Source organism: Gossypium raimondii, chromosome 5, assembly GCF_025698545.1.
Source record: "Gossypium raimondii isolate GPD5lz chromosome 5, ASM2569854v1, whole genome shotgun sequence".
Classification (NCBI taxonomy): Eukaryota; Viridiplantae; Streptophyta; class Magnoliopsida; order Malvales; family Malvaceae; genus Gossypium; species Gossypium raimondii.
The window spans coordinates 54,615,017-54,635,295 of record NC_068569.1 but is presented as its reverse complement, the minus strand read 5'-3'; the positions used below and the strand labels follow the sequence as shown (position 1 = coordinate 54,635,295).

At 30.4% G+C, this 20,279-nt stretch overlaps 1 protein-coding gene across 1 annotated transcript; it reads left to right on the top strand.

Moving 5' to 3' along the window:
• Positions 1–17,221: 17,221 nt before the first annotated feature.
• LOC105768237 (carnosic acid synthase) lies at positions 17,222–19,099 on the top strand. The gene is made up of 2 exons (XM_012588058.2): positions 17,222–18,197; positions 18,276–19,099. The coding sequence occupies exons 1-2, from the start codon at positions 17,250–17,252 to the stop codon at positions 18,894–18,896; spliced, it is 1,569 nt and encodes a 522-aa protein (XP_012443512.1). The 5' UTR covers positions 17,222–17,249; the 3' UTR covers positions 18,897–19,099.
• The last annotated feature ends 1,180 nt before the right edge of the window (positions 19,100–20,279 follow it).

Here is a 20,279-nt window from a genome sequence, read left to right as displayed (position 1 = left end):
TATTAGATTCAATTTCACAAGCCTTTGTAATATCAATTTTGGATGTTCTTCAAAGGCATGGAACCCGACTTAAAGATATTAGTAATTTGGTTTCTAGAAGTACAAAAAAGCATGTGATGATCTAAACATTTTTTTGATTATGTTCTATTTTTAATTTATTATTGGATTCTATTGAATTATAATTTTATATATTTCCCATACATATTAGTTCTTCACCAAAAATTTTGAGATTTTTTTAATTTAGAATTTTCTATTTTTTTAATACCTTAAAATTTTATATAGAATCAATGTCAAATTGACAAAAAATATAAAATATGAGAACTAAAATTGTTATTATACCTACTAAAAAAGTGCCACTTAACAGTAAAGTGAGCAATAAAAACAATCTTGAAAATATTAGTGACCAAATTGTAACTTTTTTTAGTTAGATGACCAAAACGAAAACTTTCTCATAATTTAGTGACTAATGGTGTAGTTTACCCGAAAACAATCGACTTATAATTTTAACCAATGAGGAGACTTTGATATTATTGGGAGAGGTTGAATTTTTAAAGTATTTTGTATTAATATAGTTTAAGTTATATCATGTGTAATCGTCATACGTGGATCTTTAGTTCCACAATGTGTTGTTGTTATGTGTAGATTTTAGTTTAGTGGATCGATTTGATCAGTTCAAATTATTTCAACATTTAATGTGCTTTATATTAATTTAATTCTACTTTATAATATATTCAGGCATGTATTTGTTATTATATTATAACCACATTGTATTGTAATTGTAAACTAAAACAAATTTTATAATTTATATTGTTTTTAATATTAGTTTTACAACCTCACTCATCAAGAATTAGTCACTAAATTTGGGTTATAATTATTTGATTATTGAGACTCTGGGTAAATTTTTTTAGGTATAATGATTTATCTAACTTTTAAATTTATATATATAAAAAAAAAAGAGTCATTTTAGCTTTCCATTTAAATTGTTACTTCCTTTAGCTCTTAAATTTGCGTTTTTTGTTAAATCACCTCAAAATGAATAAAAAAATTAACGTATGTTAACTTTGTTGACGTTGAATACATGTAGATTGTTATGTGGATGTTACCTCAAAAAATAATTTTTTAAAAAATTTAATCATAAAACGTCAACAATCCAAACCCAAATTGATCAAAACCTGGAATGATTCTAACAAAAAGAAATTTAAACTTAAAATAAACTGATCAAAAAACTCAAAACCTCAAACTTAAATAAATTGAATTTAAAACTATTCAACTCGAATCCAAAATTACTTAAACTAAAATGTCCTAAAAATGTTAAAACTCGAATTGATTGATCCAAATCACCCATCCGCTCAATTATAGGTAATAACTGAAGATCGTTTAACTACTATTCGTTTTACCATTTTTGTTACGTTAAAAGATATATATATATACAGAGGGAGAAGCTAGAAAATATTTTTAGAGGCCGAAATTAAATTATAACTTTTTACGATAGTAAAAGTACAATTTCATAATTTTAATAGTCTATATCTTTATAATTTTTAAAGAATTATAAACCCTAGATTCGCCCTGGATTTGCCCCTATACATATTAATATGATCCAACATCATATGTATAAAATAAAGATATGTTAATATTGAAAATATTTAACTACAAATGAAGTTTATAGCAACCCATTTGATACTCTTTTTGTTTGTTTTAAATAACTTTATAGAAATCGAGTCTCGTTATTATATAAAGTAAGTTTGTTTCAATTTCGAAAGTTATATCATTTTATTTATTTCTAAGAGATTACCTAATTAGAAACGGTCCGAAACTAAAATCGTAATAGTAAATTTTATTTGTTTCTAAAATCGTTATTACCTATTTATTTCTAATATTTTTAATATTAAATTTTATTGTACTTAAATAAGTGTGACAAAATATAATATAATTTAATTTAAATGTTTTAATATTAAATTCCACATGTTGAATCACATTGGTCACTAGATAGACTATTAATGTGGCCATTAAATGGCGTACCATAAAAATAAAAGAAAAGAACAAACAACTCAAAACCGATATATATATATTATTTTAGGGTTGTATTCTTTTGACTAAAACTATTGCCATGATTCTATCATGTTATTGATAAATATAATATTTTAGGAAATTTTAAATTTCATAAATATAATATATATAACTCTTCAAGGATAATTTAATTGTCAATTTCCGATAAATTTTGCTATCAATAACTTGTTTTCACTAAATTTAGGAGAATAAAGTATATTGACATTTTAATTTAATTTTAAATCGAAAAATCAAAATTTAGGGCAAAAGGATCTTTTTCGATGAAAATCATGAAAGCGCTTTGGCTGTTTGTCGTCGTAGATCTCAAAATTTATTCAAATAAAAAATCGTCTCAATCGGACAACCGAGCCAAAAGTTATGGCCTTTCAAAGTTTTCCAAGCTTAAAAACATAAACTGTTCATCCACGTCAGCAAATCGCGTCCTCGTAGGCGCGATTTGTGTCCACGTAAGCAAATTTCACTGACGTGGACGTGATGTTCTGACACGTACCCTGACATCGCGCTGACGTGGACGCGATTTCACGGAAAATTGCCCATTCCGATAAATAATCAAAAAATCGGCCCATTTTGGTAAATTTTGAAAAAAAATGGCTTTTTTTGGTAAATTGCCCCATTTTTCATTCTATTATTATTTAATTGGAGGAGACTTTTTATTCTTTAATATTTATGATTTTATTTTTTAAAAATAAAATTACAATTTGCAATTTTTTTTATCTCAAAAGCCGGCCTCTTTATTGATGAATAGAACCAAGCAAAAAGACAGTTAAATAAACCAACGATCAAAAAGAAAAACACGAAAAAGGAAATCCGTAGCCATGGTATTTCGACCGACAGTTACTCAAACAAAACATTCACAATACTAAATAAAGAGCAACCAAAACAAGAATGGAGTCTTCAAATAGCAAATCCTCACTATCCTTCGAAAAGAAGCAACAATTCTATGGAGGATCATGAAAGCGACAGTCTTCTATAGCTGCTGTTTCCACCAGCGCCGGAGCTTCTTCGACCCACAAATGTGTGCCTAAAAATAACATACAAGAAATTCTATCATATGTATATGCATGTGGAAACCACAAATTTAGAATTCAAATGTGTGTCTAAAAATAACATACAATAGATAATGAAACTTGTGGTTTGAAATTAATTAATAATAACACAAGAAATATATATGTTATTAGAATAAGAAAATTAGATTAAATTGTTTATCATGATATTGTCATCAAGTTGAGTCCTTGTCAAGTTAACTTGTGACACAAATTTATATATACTATTTTTAAATTCTTGACTAAGTTGGTGTCACTAGTCAACAGGCACCAACTTGGTTAGAAAATTATGAGAATGCCCTTTTGTAATTAAAAAAGTAATATTATTCGAGGATATTTTAGTCTTTTAACTTTGAAAAACTAATAAAAATAAGCATATGGTAGGATTCGAACCCACATCAATTGCATTAAAAACTAATACTATTCGAGGGTGTTTTAGTCTTTTATGGTTGTATAAATTTGTAATTTATTAAATATTTTAAATAAATCTATTAATCATATCTATTTATAATTTAAAAATATCTCGTATTAAATATATAAAATATCTATATAGTTGTATAAATTTATAATTTATATTAAATATATAAAATAATTTACTCCTTAAAATTTATAAATAATTAAATTAAAATAAAATATTTTTAAAAATGATTTTATTTATATTTGGACTGGGTTGGATTAGACCTGTCCATGGGCCGGGCCGGGTTCGGGCTGGGCCCACAAAAATTTTCAGCCCGTTTACTAGGCCGGCCTGCCCGCTCGAAATATGGGCCGAGATTTTGCCTGTGCCCGACCGAAGAAAAATATGGGGCCTGAGCCCTGCCCGCCCGCTTTTAATTAAAATTAAAATTATTTTTTAATAAAATTAAAACTAATTGTTATTAAAATTAATTGTTAGTAAAATTATCAAATTATTAATTGTTAATTGTATTAATTGTTGTAATAAAATCTAACATTTGATTAGTAAATTTATCAAATTATTAATTGTATTAATTGTATTAATTGTTGTAACAAAATCTAACATTTGATTAGTAAAACAAACTTGATGTTTTATTATTATTATTTTGTAACACTAGTCAAGGAAATGAAAGTAAATAAACTTAAAGTAAAAAACTATTATATTTTAAAAATAAAATATATATATATATTTAATATTTTTAATTTGGGTCAAGTGCCAGCCAAAAAATCTTCTTGAGAGGCTGCCCATTTTTAAACGGCCTAAAATTTTACCAAGCCCATATTTCGGCCTATATTTTTACCCAAACCCTCCCATATTTCGGGCGGGCCGCCCGGCCCATGGACAGGTCTAGGTTGGATCGGGTCGACTCAAGGACAAGAAGGGACAAGCTAGGCCAACTTGGTCGATGGATCACCCTACCCATAAATAGTTGTACTTGGTGAGGATAAAAGTGGAAAAGAATAATAATTGAATTTGAATAAAAGAGAAGTGAGGTTGTTTTACCAAACTAACCCAAAATAAATTATATTTGCAAAATAACCCAAGTTCAAAAACAATCAAAAATAACCTAAAATAATAAGATCACTCTTTTTGCAATGATTGCCTAATCATTGTGTCAGACTTAAAAATTATTTTTTGGATTTTGGTTGTCAATGGCGGAACCCATGTATTTTTTAAAAATTGTATAATCTTGATATCTGAAAAAGAACAAAAAAAAAAAAAATTTGGGTCTTTGGCACATCAATGGCCAACACTCAATGATAAAAAATTTAATTTTTTCGTGTCGAGTTAGATATAAATATCTGAAAAAATAAAAATAAAATTTTGGGTCTTTGGCTTTGTCAATGGTAAGCACCAAGACAATTTAAAAAATCTTTTTTTCGTGTGAGTCGATATAAATATCTGAAAAAATTTAAAAAATTTTGGGTCTTGGCTCATCAATGGGGCACCGATCTAAATTTAAAAAATTTTTTTTTTTTTATGGATGTCGATATAAATATACGAAAAAAAGAATTTTTTTAATTTAGATCTTGTGCCGCCATTGACCATTAAAGACCAAAAAAAATTTAAATTTTTTCAGATATTTATATCGACTCGACATCGAAAAAAATTAAAAAAATTTTAATTGTCTTGGGTGCGACCATTGACAAAGCCAACACCCAAAAATAAATTTTTATTTTTTCAGATATTTATATCGACTTTGACACGAAAAAAGTAAAAAATTTTAATTAGATTTGGTGCCGCCATTGACAGCCAACACCCAAAAAGTTTTTTTTTTTTTCAGATATTTATATCGACTCGACACGAAAAAAAAAGAATTTTTTAAAATTTGTCTTGGTGCTTGCCATTGATGTGCCAAAGACCCAAAATTTTTTTATTTTTCAGATATTTATATTTGACTCGACAAGAAAAAAAGGAAATTTTTTTTAATTGTCTTGGTGCTTAAGCCATTGACAAAGCCAAGACCAAATTTTTTTATTTTTTCAGATATTTTATCTTATTCGACAAAAAAAAAGGAATTTTTTTCTTGTTGGTGCCGACCATTGATGTGCCAAAGACCCAAAAATAATTTTTTTCTTTTTCAGATATCAAGATATACAATTTTTAAAAAATACATGGGTTCCGCCATTGATGTGCCAAAACCCAAAAAATAATTTTTTAAGTCGACACAATGATTAGGCAATCATTGGTGCAAAAAAGAGAGTCTCTTATTTATTTTAGGTTATTTTGGTGATTGTTTTTGAACTTGGGTTATTTTTACAAATATAATTTATTTTTAGGTTAATTTGGTAAAACAGCTGAGAAGTGATATTTAAAACATACCTTCACATAGGTGAAAGAAATCACCCAGCTTAAAAGTAAAAATGTTAAATGATCTTATTATTTATCAATGCTACCAAATGCTTTATTATTTGAAACTCGTGTCATGGTTACGCAACAAATCAACTATCACAATTTTAAAAACGCAAATAACTTCTTAGGAAGAATCAAGCTCTGGTTTCATGTTGCTCTTCTATTGCTTTTTCTTTTCACATTTTTTTTGTCTAATTTATCATTAATAATTTTCCAACATCTTTTTCTTGGTTTGAGAGAATAGATTTCAAATTTTTTTTTGTGCATCTGATACAAACTCCCCTTCACCTATGGATTTTTTTTCTTCTTGATTACGATTCTCGAGTCCAATAATTTTTTTTTCATTTGGTGCTAAAAGGGAGTCCATTTCTAGTTTCAAGCAAACCAAAGTGGACTTTATTTTTCAAAATCTTACTTCTAAAGTAAATTATTTTCTCATTTATTAAAAATTACAAAATTCAAATTTTATCTTTAAAAAACTATTCAAAATAAAATAAATAATACCATATTAATGTGATTAAAAGACTTTATTACTCAAAAAAGCTGAATTTTTTATATTTACCGGAATAGGATAATATTTGGAATAATTATAGGAATAGGCCGATTTAGGGAAAACGCTTCCAACTACTTTCAATTGGAAGCGTTTTCAGGTGAAATGTAGAAAAAGGCTTCCAGTTGGAAGCCCTTTTCGTGTGGTACTAGTAAAACGCTTCCAGCTCCCCCCGTGTTGTATTAAGGTTTAAGGTTTTTAGGGTTTGAAAAAGCTTCCAATTGGAAGTGTTTCCCCCATGTTATATTAGGGTTCAAGGTTTTAGGGTTTTTTAGTGTTTAAAGTTTTGGGATTAGGGTTTTAAAATAGGTTTATGTTTAAGGTTAGTTTAAGGTTTTAGGTTTTAAATTGATAAAATATTTAAAACAATAATTGTAATTATTGAATTCGATACTTAAAATATTCGTATTTACACCAATCGTAAATTCAAATTTTATTTTGCAAATTGATTTAAAATCGAAACTCGGAGTACTCAGTTCGATGCAAAACTAGTTTTAAATTTTTTTGCGTTTTTTTTAATCTTAGTTTGATCCGATATTTCAGTAAAATACCTATCCAGTGCATTACTTTTACTGGATAGGTTCAGAAAATATATCCTGAGATACCTGAAATATTATGTGAAATCCTCAGTTAGTGATGGTTGAAATTTTTGGAGACAAAACGCTCCAAGCAAGATGCACTGTCAGCAAAAATACTGAAAGCGTGTCCCGTTGGAAGCATTTTTTGCTGAGTTGGCACTGAAAGCGCTTCCAACTAGACGCACTTTTAGTACTTCTACTAATAGTGCGTCCTGCTTGGAGCGTTTCGTCTCTACAAATTCCAACCCTCCACTATCCAGGAGTTTTTTAAAATCAAATAGGAGGTCATGTCATAGGGCTATAAATGTAACATATTTCAACCTCCGGTGGCATAAGCCATTTACAAGGAAATAAAATTTTTAAAAGTTCAGAAGAATAGAAGTTCGCATGGAAGGCATAAGTTGGAGCAACGATACTATTTGTATAAAAAGTAAGCATAAGCATTGATTTTTGTTGTTAATATTTGAAGCTCTTTTTTTTTTTGCATAATGTTTTCATTTTGAACTTCTCTCGACAGATAATTTGGTTCAAAATGAGTGGATGGATTAATGTTATTATTTATTACGATGGTGAGGTTCATGACATTGAGAACGACGTTGTTTTTTTATCGAAGAACACAGTGCGATTTTCATTTAACCATAACATACAGTTGCTAAAACTTCAAACAAAAATTAGGTGAGAAATCGTTGGATCCAACTAGATGAGAGTATCATTTATTAAGTATTGATTTTGTGCTTTGGTCGACTCCGTGAGATATGACACTTTCGATAACAAAGTTGTTAGGGGCTTGGAGGCGATAGTGCAAACACATATCGATAGTAGATCACCGTTTCTTGAGTTTTATGTGGAATTTTCAAGCCTAGATTAAGGCCTTCAATGTTGACATATGTTCCTTTCCGATTGGCTAGAATGGTTGAAAATGTCAATAGTCCAATGGCATAGTTGTGTGGTGGGTTCACCTATGGATTCTTTTTCTTATTGATTCTGATTCTCTAATCCAATACTTTTTTTTCATTTGGTATTGTAAGGGAGTCCATTTCTAGTTTCAAGCAAACTAAAGTGGACTTTATTTTTCAAAATCTTACTTTTAAAGTAAATTATTTTCTCATTTACTAAAACTTAAATAAATTCAAATTTTATCTTTAAAACTATTCAAAATAAAATAAATAGTACCATATTCATGTGATTAAAATACTTTATTACTCAAAAATGCCGAATTTTTTTTATATTTACCAGAGTAAGACGATTTTTGGAATAATTATGGGAATAGGCCGATTTAGGGAAAACACTTCCAGTTGGAGACATTTTTAGGTGAAATGCAGAAAAAGGCTTTTAGTTGGAAGTGCTTTCCGCATGGTACGTTGGAAGCGTTTTTCTACATTTCACCTTAAAAGCTTCCAATTGGAAGCGTTTGCCCCCGTGTTATATTAGCGTTCAAGGTTTTTTAGGTTTTATTTATGGGGTTTTAGGGTTTTTTTAGTATTTAAGGTTTTGGGATGAGGGTTTTAAAGTAGGATTATATTTAGGGTTGGTTTTGGGTTTTGGGTTTTAAATTGATAAAATATTTAAATAATAATTGTAATGATTGAATTTGATACTTAAATATTCGTATTTACACCAACGTATATTCGAATTTCATGTTGCAAATCTATTTAAAATCGAAACTTAGAGTACTCAGTTCGAGTGCAAAACTAGTTTTAAAAGTTTTTGTGTTTTTTAATCTTAGTTTGATCCGATATTTCAGTAAAATACCTATCCAGTGCATTACTTTTGACAAGATAGGTTCAGAAAATATATCCCGGGATATTTGAAATATGATGTGTAATTCCTCGGTTAGTGAGGGTTGAAATTTGTAAAGTCAAAAGCTCCGAGCAAGATGCATTGTCAGCAAAAGTACTGAATGCTTTCAATACTTCTACTAATAGTGCCCGTCCTACTTGTATCGTTTTGTCTCTAAAAATTTCAACCTTCTACTATCCAGGATTTTTTAAAAATCAAATAGGAGGTCATGTCATAGGCTATAGATGTAACATATTTCAACCTCCAGTGGCATAAGCCATTTACAAGGAAATAAAATTTTTAAAAGTTCAGAAGAATAAAGTTCGCAGGGAAGGCATAAGAGCAAAGATACTATTTGTATAAAAAGTAAGCATAAGCATTGTTTTTTATTGTTAATATTTAAAGCTTTTTTTTACATAATGTTTTTATTTCAAACTTTTCTCGACAAATAATTTGGTTCAAAATGAGTGGACGGATTAATGTTATTATTTATTACGACGGTGAGATTCGTGACACCGAGAATGGCGTGGTTTTTTATCAGAGAACACAACGCAGCTGTCATTTAATTAGAACATACAATTGCCAGAACTCCGGACAAGAATTAAACAAAATATCGTTAGATCCAACCAGATGAGAATGTCACCTATTAAGTATCAATTTTGTGCTTCGGTCGAACCCGTGAGATATGACGCTTTTGATATCAAAAGTGCTAAGGGCTGAGAGGCGATGGTGCAGACGCATGTCGACAGTGGATCACTATTTCTCGAGTTATATGTGGAATTTTCAAGCCCAGATGAAGGCCTTCGGATGTTGACATCTATTCCTTTTAAGAGGCCAGAACGGTTGAAAATGTTGATAGTCCAACGACACAGTTGTGTGGTAGGTTCACCACTTTGTTAGAAAGTTCCCATTATGATATCACAAAATCATCAATGGGAAGACACTCATCTGATTTGACCTTAGAGTTCAACCATGGGAGGCAGAACACCAAACAGTCAAGTTTTGGTGGTAGAACGGAATACACGACCCCTGCACGACACTTAATTAGTGGGTTAGAGATGAACTTCATTCAGTCAATGTTCAACGTTGAGAATATTTACTAGGGAATGACATCAACTTCCACCGGTTGGTAATCAACAAGTGATGTAACGCCCCAGAATTTTTATTTTTTCTTGTGAAAGTGTGATACAACTGTGTATCTGCTCCAGTGGTTAAGTGTTCTGGGTGTGCGAGAGGTCCCAAGTTCAAGCCAGGACTTGGGCAAATTTTGGTATTTTTATGAATAAGCCCTATCTTTGGTCAGTAGGCTTTTAAGTAAAACTTGAAATATAATTAACAGAATGGGCTCTTGGTCTGGTGGATAAGTGAGTGTTGGTGTGAAGGAGGTCCTGTGTTCAATTTTTTGTGATGGCGTGGAGACAGTATTTTTGCTCCAATTTCGGCTAAGAGTTGTGTTGGGGAAAAATTCTGAGTAGTTGTGTTTTAGTGGGTTAATAGGAGATAATGGGGGAGAGGTTATTAGAAAATAATCTGATTATCTTTTTGTTGCAGAAAAAAAAAGTAGTAGAGTTTCGGTTTTCTCTCCAATTACCCAAACTTTTTTTGACGTTTTCTTTTTTTTCCCTCCTCTGCTGATTCTTTCCCCTAGTTGCTGCCAAAATTTCCATTATTTTTTCCCTTTCCGTTTCTTTCTTTATTTTCTAATTGATTGGGTTGTTCATCGTTGGTTGTGTGTGTTCGGTAAGTAACAGTTTTGTCTATTGTTAATTGTTCTTAGTTAATCTCTGAAACAGGGATTCCTTTTTTATGTTTAGGAGTTAATCAAGGGGCTGATGGTTTTGAATCGACGCTGTGATTGTGTGAAGTCATGGTTACTCAAGCGAGGTAAGGGTTTTGTTAGGTTTTTAGTCGAGTTCCTTCCAAAATTGGTTGATTAAAAACAAATTAAGTGATTAATCTGGACATTTGTTGGTCAATTTTTAGGTTCTGGAGGCTTAGGAGTGCTTACGCATCAGAAATGATACTAGGTATGTACCCGAAACGTAGAAAATGAGATTCAACAAAAAGCCAAAATTGCTTGCTGTCGAGAAATAAGAGAAATAAGAGAAAATGATACGAAAAATTGTAGAGAAAGGAAATAAGGGTGTTATAATCTTCGAAAATCAACATTCTACACTAAAATAGTTTTGGACAGCAGTAGTAGTCTAACTTTGAAAAATCATATAAAATAGTGAAAATTGAGTTAGAGGTTGAATAAAATATGAAATTAAATTTTGTTGAGTCTAGTTTTGCATGGAAGAAACAGTGTAAACAATGAAATTGTAAGTTATGAGATATAATGATTTCTGTGAGACAAGGTCAGAATGGTTTTGGGTTCCCATGTTCTGAATTTGGAAAATCATCAAAAATTTTAAAAAGAATAATTAGGAGCTTAAATTTATATGTTTAAATCCTTAATGAGTCTATTTTCAAGAGAAACAAACGGAAACATCATCCAAATTTCATACTAAGAGATAAATAATTTTTAGTAAGGAAAGGTTGAAGTTGTCATATAGGAAAATAGTGATAACTTTGAAGACTTTACTTTAGTTATTTGATAAGCTATAAATTCTAAAAAATTTATGGTAAAAAGTTATTTGAGTCTAGTTTCGAAAACATCAAGCGGATCTTAATTTGAAATTCTGTAGCTCAAGATATAAATAATTTAGTGACAATGACTCAAGTAGAAAACTTTGAATGAAATATAAGTAAATAGTGAAAACATATATGAGCATTTAACTAGCATGGGTTACATTAAATTGGATCACATGGCCAAGGCCAATTTGGGCTGAGTGGGCCACACGGGCATGTGGGCCCATTTTTACTGGAATGTTTCTAAGGTTGCATAGGTCGGTAAGCGCTACTTAGACCCATAAATGTGTGAAAATGACTGAATGATATCTATCCTGAGCATGTTAATATATGAACCGAATATATGTACTGAAATTGCATAATAGCATATCATCCATTGTATGTTGCATTGCATTGTGTTGGGGGTTTTTATTTAGAGGAAGTGTACTGAAAGGCTTTAAGCCTAATTTACTGGCAGCTCAGCTGCAAACTACTGTTTTGTGCCGCATTCGGTACTACTTGGAGTGTAGGGATGAGTGGGTTGATTATATCCCCACATGGAGTGTAAGGTTGGACAGAGATGGTGTGTAGAGGCTAGATGGGTAGGATTTTGCTACTGCATAACTGTTACTGCTACTGATATTGTGATGGGCTAAGGCCCTACTGCATTTTTGACACTGTACTGAGATGGGCTAAGGCCCAACCTGCCACTGATATTGAAAAGGGCTTAGGCCCAAGATTGTTCAACTGTGTACTGTGAATACTGATTGTTTGTTTGTTTTTGCGGGATTACATGCTGTGTAACACCCCTAACCCGTATCCGTCATCAGATTAGGGTTTTAAGGCATTACCGAACATAGCACGATTTGATATTTTTATTCAATCATAATTTAATAATCAGCATTAATAATAAAAGATATAATAAATAAATAAACAAACTCAATCATTGCACATAAAATATTTAATCAATAGCATTTTATATTATTATGACCAAGCCTATTTAAATAAAATAGAGTAACTAATTACGTTATAATATTCAAGTCACGAGTTACTAAATTTGTCAATTCACCCATTCGAAAAGAATATACAAGCACATAATAGCCAAATAAAATTCCATATAATCTGAATTTATGATTAGCCAAGTATTATTTACCAAAATTAAATTATACAATAAAAGTATTTTATACATACTAATGTCAAACCGCACATACATCTCTTTAAAAAAAGTCCAAAATAATTTAACGTGTATTCGGTAATTAGCTTCTCTGTAACCAAATCAATTCATTCCCAAATGTAAAACAAATATACATGTTCTAATTATACAACCAAAATTCATGTCTTATTATAAGTATATAATTTATTTTATTACATTAAACGTCAAAACAACCTATTTTTACTAATCAAATTATGAAACAAAAGCCAATGTTTAAACATCAAACCATATACCATTTTAACGGCATATAAACGAAATAACTATATTAATGCATATCACAAATACTCAACATAATTCACTTCCTAATTCCATATTCTATTTCATTACTTTATTAATCCAAGATACAAAACAAATATCACTTTTATAATTCTTGGTAATCTCTTTAACCTATCAAACAAAATAAACAACCACAAACATGTACATAGACATTAACATTTTTTATATTTTCTTTTAAAATTACATTTATTATAGATCATATAATATATTCACTTTGATACCAACCAAATAAACCACACATAATATTCACATGTGAAATATTACTCATAAAATACTAAACTTTTATCAAGTCATGTATGATTCATAATCCAATCCAAAACAAACAAAACAGGATATTAAGCCATTTTTGCATGGCTTTAATACACCCACACTATCAAATTAAGCTAAAATCCACAACTAGTCTATACATGCCATACGACCAAATTCAAAAATTTAGCAAAATACCAAAAGATATCGATAGTGTGATGAGCTTAGCTGACGATCCCCGAACACGTAGCGATCACCAAAATCTATACATCAAAACAATTATCCAACACATTGTAAGCTAACTTAGCTTAGTAAGTTATAAGAAATTAAACAATTCAATGACATTAACAATTCAATAATAAAATCAAATAATGCAATCATATTCGTATATATACATATTCGAGCTTGTAAAACTTAAATATCAAATATGAAACCATGAACTAATTTCAGCTTGGCCGAATAGGTCTTTAAACAATAACATAGTTATTCTCATATTCAATTCATATACCCTATCTTTACCAAATGTACTCATTCATAAATAAATGTATATAAAACATAATTATAAAATCCTATATAGTTACCATTTGGCCGAATATAAACTTTCATATAATCATATACTCTCATTTACCTCGTATAAATTTTTCTCTTCACAATTGAAATAACCTAATTACCTTGATATCAAGTATTATTCATCCATTGTATACTTCTACTATCATGTACTAAATAATTGATCGAGGCCATAATGAAGTTGCACAATTAGTGCTCTTTCTCATCTAACCAAGTTGCTCTCGGTATCGCACACTTAGTGCCCGTTATACAACATCATCATTTTAATTTCGCACACTTAGTGCCCATTATCCAACATCATTATTTTAATTTCGCACACTTAGTGCCGTTCATATAGCCATAGCTATTCCATAGTCGCACACTTAGTGCCAAATATCGATAAATCGCATTGACGTCTATTTTTACTTTCCGAACTAAAACGCATTTAGCTATATATATATAATTGCATATTTCATTTCAGCATATATGTAATTAACATTCATTCAGAAATTTTAACATCTAATTGCTTATAAACTTACCTCAAACAGCGATAAACCGGAACGAAACAATTAATCGACGACTTTATTTTTCCCCCGATCCAAGTCCGATTTCTTTAATTCTTGATCTATACACATTCAAATTTAACTCATTCAAACATAATTTCATTCAATTCCGTCCAAAAACATATAAATTGGTAATTTACCATTTTGCCCCTGATATTTAACATTTTTACAATTTAGTCCAAATTGCACAAAACACAAAATATTCCAAATTAATCACAATGTAATTTGGCCGAATATTACCTAGACTCAAATAGGCCCTTTCATGTCATTTATTTCACATTCTAGTCCCTCAATTTAATATTTTCTTACAAATTAACCCAAAATAATCAAATTCATCAAAAATTCAAAAACAAACATTATAATCTATCACATATCTTTCATATTTCATCATTAACTATCATAAAGCTCAAGTATTCATCAATGGCTTATCTCAAAATCACCTTCAAATTCTAAAATTAAAGTATGGGCTAAATAGAACACGAAGCAACGATTACAAAAACGTAAAAATCATCAAAAATCGAAATCAAAACATACCTTACCCAAGCTAAAGAAGTGCCGAAACTTAAAAAACCATGTATGTTTAAAAAAACCATGTATGTTTCTTTCCTTTTCAATATTCGGCTAACAAAAGATGAACACATTCATCTTTTCATAACTTAATTTTATTATAAAGTTAATATTTACCTTATTACTATATTAACCTTTTACTAATAATTTTGTCTAACATATATATTAATGTTACTCTTGTCAAATGCCACCCACTATCTAACTTTTGGTCTTATAGCATCATAAATCCTCCCATTTAAAAAGACAATAACATTTAGGTACTTTTAGATTTAACCCTTAAATTTTTATTTTACGCGATTAAACCCTTTTATTAAATCGGACACTTAAACGATGAAATTAAAACACAGAAATTTCACACAATCAAATTCACACATAATAAACACAGAAAATAATATTAAAATATTTTTTTAATTCGGATTTGTGGTCCCGAAACCACTGTTTCGATTTGGGTCAAAATCGGGCTGTTACATGCTGAGTTTACGTAAACTTACCTTTTTTGTTTAATGTGCACAGGTAATCCCCGGACTTAGATGGATCAGTGCGACAGAAGACTCAGCGGTGACCACAGTAATTTTTGGACTTCATGGTTTTCAATTTATATTTTATGATTTAATTATTATTGATTATTTGGGTTGTAATTTAAGGACCCTCTGGAACTTTGGTTTTAAATTTTAGGTTTTTATTTATTTATTTTACTTTATGGATTTATACCTACTGGTCGTGGGAAATTCGATTTTAAAATGTTAAAATAGTTTCTAAACGCATGATCACTTATATTGTTTTATTAAAGCTTCCGCAACGAGAGATGTTTCAAAACAAATGTTTTAAATGAATAAAGACGACTTCCTAAGTTCTAACAAAGGTTTACTAAAGATAATAACATGGAATGTTTTCAACGTAACAACGAGGTTTCAAAAATACTATCGTGTGACATTGCTAGATACGACCATAACGTCTAGGCTGGGTTTGGGGTGTTTCAAGTGATTCTAGACACTTCGACAACTATACGAGAATATATGATGTACTCCCTACGACTCCCTCTCCACGACGTCCACCGGTAATGGGACATTCAACACGACAGATGTTAGTGGGTCAGAGAATGAAGATGGCAATGAATCCGATGTCAATCCAGTCCGAGAGCTCGGTGCCAACGATTTAGAAATATTTTTAGAGGCTGAAATTAAATTATAACTTTTTATGATAATAAAAGTACAATTTCGTAATTTTAATAGTCTATATCTTTATAATTTTTAAAGAATTACCTTTACTAATTTTACCTAAATTTAAAATTTTAATAAACTTAAAAGACCTAAATAGAAAATTTTCCATTTTTGAAAAGCGGTCCTACTAAACCCTAGATTCGCCCCTATATATATTAATATGATCCAACATCATATGTATAAAATAAAGATTATTATTTAGTATATTAATATTGAAAATATTTAACTACAAATGAAGTTAGAAACTATAATTTGTCTTATTTTAAATATTAATTAAAATTAATATCAATTCGTGGAATTTAAAACCTCTACCGGTAATCTACTTGATTACCTATAAAACAAATGAATGCACCGTTGAAATTGCTTTAAGGAAGACCTAAGAAATATTAAAATCTACAAAATAAAATAAAATATATTGTTGATAAACCCTAATATGCTTTATTAGTATTCATTTTCAACATTTGGTTTTGATATTTAATTTCCTCCTCTTATACTTTACACTTCTTTTCCCCATGTTTTAAATGTTTATAACATAAAATAAACATCTTTACTTTTATAAGAAAAACATTTTAATTTTTATTTAATTTTCGTTCTTTTAAACTTATGTTGCTTGTCAAATCTTTTAGATAATGTATACAAAAGCGGTGTAATTTTCTTGATTTTGTATTCATTCTACGGAATTATTCGCTTATACTCTTTTGGTGAAATTAAATTTAATAATGATGGTGATATTAGTTAATATAATGATTAAAACTAATAATGTGATATATGTAGAGTAAATAATTAAAATTTTACAAAAAATATTATCATATAAAAATAATTAATTATTTTCAAATTGCCTTCCTCGTGAAAGAAATTTGTGCAATTAATTATTTCGGCAATAACACTCCAAAAAAACAATATGTGCAATTCAACAACAAAATTCAGTAAGAAAATGGCAATAACCTAGTGGTTAAGGCATTAGGCTGTCAGGGTTCGCAAAATTTTTTCTATTATTAAATAAAACAACTATATTCCATGTTTAATTTTTACTAATATATCAGATATCAATTTAGTAATTATAAAATTCAGTCCTACGGGATTTAGTATGAGGTTAAAATATATACTTAATTCCTACCTATACATTCAGTTGCTCTCTATATATAACTCCAGTTATTCAGCATTCGATCATGGAAAACAAATATGACCAACTTATACAACAAGCACGCAGTTCTTGATTGCGAAGGCTGGTCATGGGGCTGCCATGCCCCTGAATTCGCTCCTCTTATGGCGGGGGCACTAGTAATTTTCTGCTGTGCATGGTGGTTGTGGGGTATGAAATTCACCAAAATAAACCCACCTCTACCACCTGGTCCTTTAGGCTTGCCTATATTAGGAAACCTTCCCTTCATTAAACCCGAATTGCACCGTTACTTTTCAGACCTGTCTCGGATCTATGGTCCCGTCTTCAAACTTCGAATGGGGAGCGTGTTGGCAATAGTCATAAACTCACCTTCACTTGCCAACGAGGTCCTCAAAGTTCAGGATGCCATCTTCGCTAACCGTGACGTTCCGGCAGCCGCTGTGGTCGGCACATTTGGTGGACTCAACATCTTATGGAGACCCAACGGTTCTAGATGCAACCAGCTGCGTAAGCTTGTTATTTGCGAAATCATGAGCAAACAAAGCTTGGATGCTTGCTACGTGCTTCGTCAACGAGAGGTTCGACGAATGGTGAAGGAGATTCACGGAAAAGTTGGTTCCTCAGTTAACATATATAAACAATTATCAGCAACCGCTCTACGAGTGATGATGAGCACGCTATGGGGTGATGATCCATCGAAAGATTTGATTGAGTTTAGGAAACGATTGGATGAATTTATAATAACATCTGCAACACCGAATGTTTCTGATCTTTTCCCAATTCTGGCCCCAGCTGATTTACAAGGAATTGAATCCAAAGCGAAGGAGCAATTGTCGTGGTTTTATGGGGTTTTTGAATCAATGATAAAGAACCGAAGAAACATTAGAGATGATGGAAAAGAGAAGGAGAATATTAGCAAGGATTTTATACAGCAATTGTTGGAGCTGCACTGGCGAGGAGATGAGAAAAACTCTTTATCCATCAACGAAGTGAAAGCTTTGCTTCTGGTAAATAATTTAACATAACAACATCCACATAAGTGTTGATATTTTACATTTTACAATATTTATCTCTATATCTCATAGGATTTGATGGTCGCCGGTACAGATACAATACCCACTACTGTAGAGTGGGCAATGACCGAACTATTACGCCATCGAGATAAAATGACGAAACTCGTAAAGGAATTAGATATGGTGGTCGGAAACCAGAACACTGTGGAAGACTGTCATATACCTCAACTTGTCTACTTGGATGCTGTCATAAAGGAGACACTTCGTCTTCACCCAGTTGCTCCATTGTTGATTCCTCATGTGCCCAGTGAGACCACTGTTATTGGTGGATTTACTGTCCCTAAAGGTTGCACGGTTTTCATTAATGTATGGGTCATTCAAAGGGACCCTGAGTTATGGGACGATCCTTTTCGGTTTCAGCCCGAGAGATTCTTGGAAACAGACATTAACTATCGAGGCAACAATTTCGGGTTTTTTCCATTTGGTTCAGGGAGGAGGATGTGTGTTGGGGTTTCTCTAGCAGAGAAGATGGTGGCACTGCTCTTGGGCTCTTTGATGCACTCTTTTGAATGGGGATTGTCAGAGGGGACTAAGCCTAGTTTAGAAGATAAATTTGGGATTTTTTTGAAGAAAACGGAATCACTTGTTGGTATACCTGTTGCACGACTTCCTAATTTGGAGCAATACCAATGAATATGTTCAATTTTTGCATACTCATAAACTATATGATATGTATGTTAAATAATTGTTACTACGTAAGAAAAAGCAACTACAAAAAAATAAGACTTTACATAGTTGTTGAGCCATTAGAGATTATAATCCATCTTAGGTTTAAATCCTAAAAATTATATGGATATGTTTTTGAATGAAATATATACTTGTACTTATATAGTTTACTATCACTAGTAAATTTATATATATGATGTATAGAATAATCATTCTTATAAGGGTTAATATATACGAAGATATCTGAATTTGGTAACTTATATTTATTTGGTACCTATAAATTTTTTAATCTAATTGGTACATGAATTTGAAAATCATAAGCCAACTTGGTACTTTTTTTAGGTACCAAATTAACACCATTAAAATATACTAACATGACGTTGACAACCAATAGCATAATGACACAGTTTAACATGTCACAAAAAAATAAAAATGAAATTGATTTTTCTCACTAAGTCGTACATTGGGAGCATGCAATATATGGTATTACAAAAAAAATGATGAAAGCATGGGCAACACAGTTTACGGTCCCTTTGGATGGACGGTGCGTTTACCTATGGTTAATATAAAAATAACGATGGTGGTGAAATTAGATACTATAGCATATGACAAAAAGAAAGATAAACAACGATGCGTTTACCTATGGTTAGTGTAAAAACAACGATAGTGGTGAAATTAGATACTATAGCATATGACAAAAAGAAAAATAAACACATCGCATTGGAGGTAAACGTTCATCCAAAGGGGCCCTTAGACTACTTCAATCTAGGTGCACATGAACCAGGCTAGTGAGCTTCCGTCCAATCCTACAACAACCGATAGGCCACGATAATGATATCGTTTTTAGTCCTTATAATTTTTAAATTTCAAAATTTTAATTTTAATTAATACAATAATTGTAAAATTTATTTATTAAAATAATGTTATTTTTTAAGTATCATGTAAAAATAATAAATTTACATAAATGTTTAAATTATCGAAATTAGTAAAGATTTCCTCATTATATAGGTGCAAATTGATATACTCGATATAAATGTTTTCAATAAAATAATTGACTAGTATGCTTTAAGTTGATCAAAATCTTGGTCAGCAGACAGTGATGAAAGTAGACTTTTGCAATATTATTCATACCAACATTTTGTCTTTTTAAGTTGAATAGTTCCTAATTCTATGCTCACCTAATTCTATTTTTATAATTTTTTATAATTTATTTGAATTTTTATAAGTTTTATAATATTTAGATATTTTTAGAATTTTTAATGAATTTTATAATTTTTTTAAGTTTATATAAGATTTTAATATTTTCATAATTTCATAATTTTTATGATTTTTATTTGAAAAATGAAATAT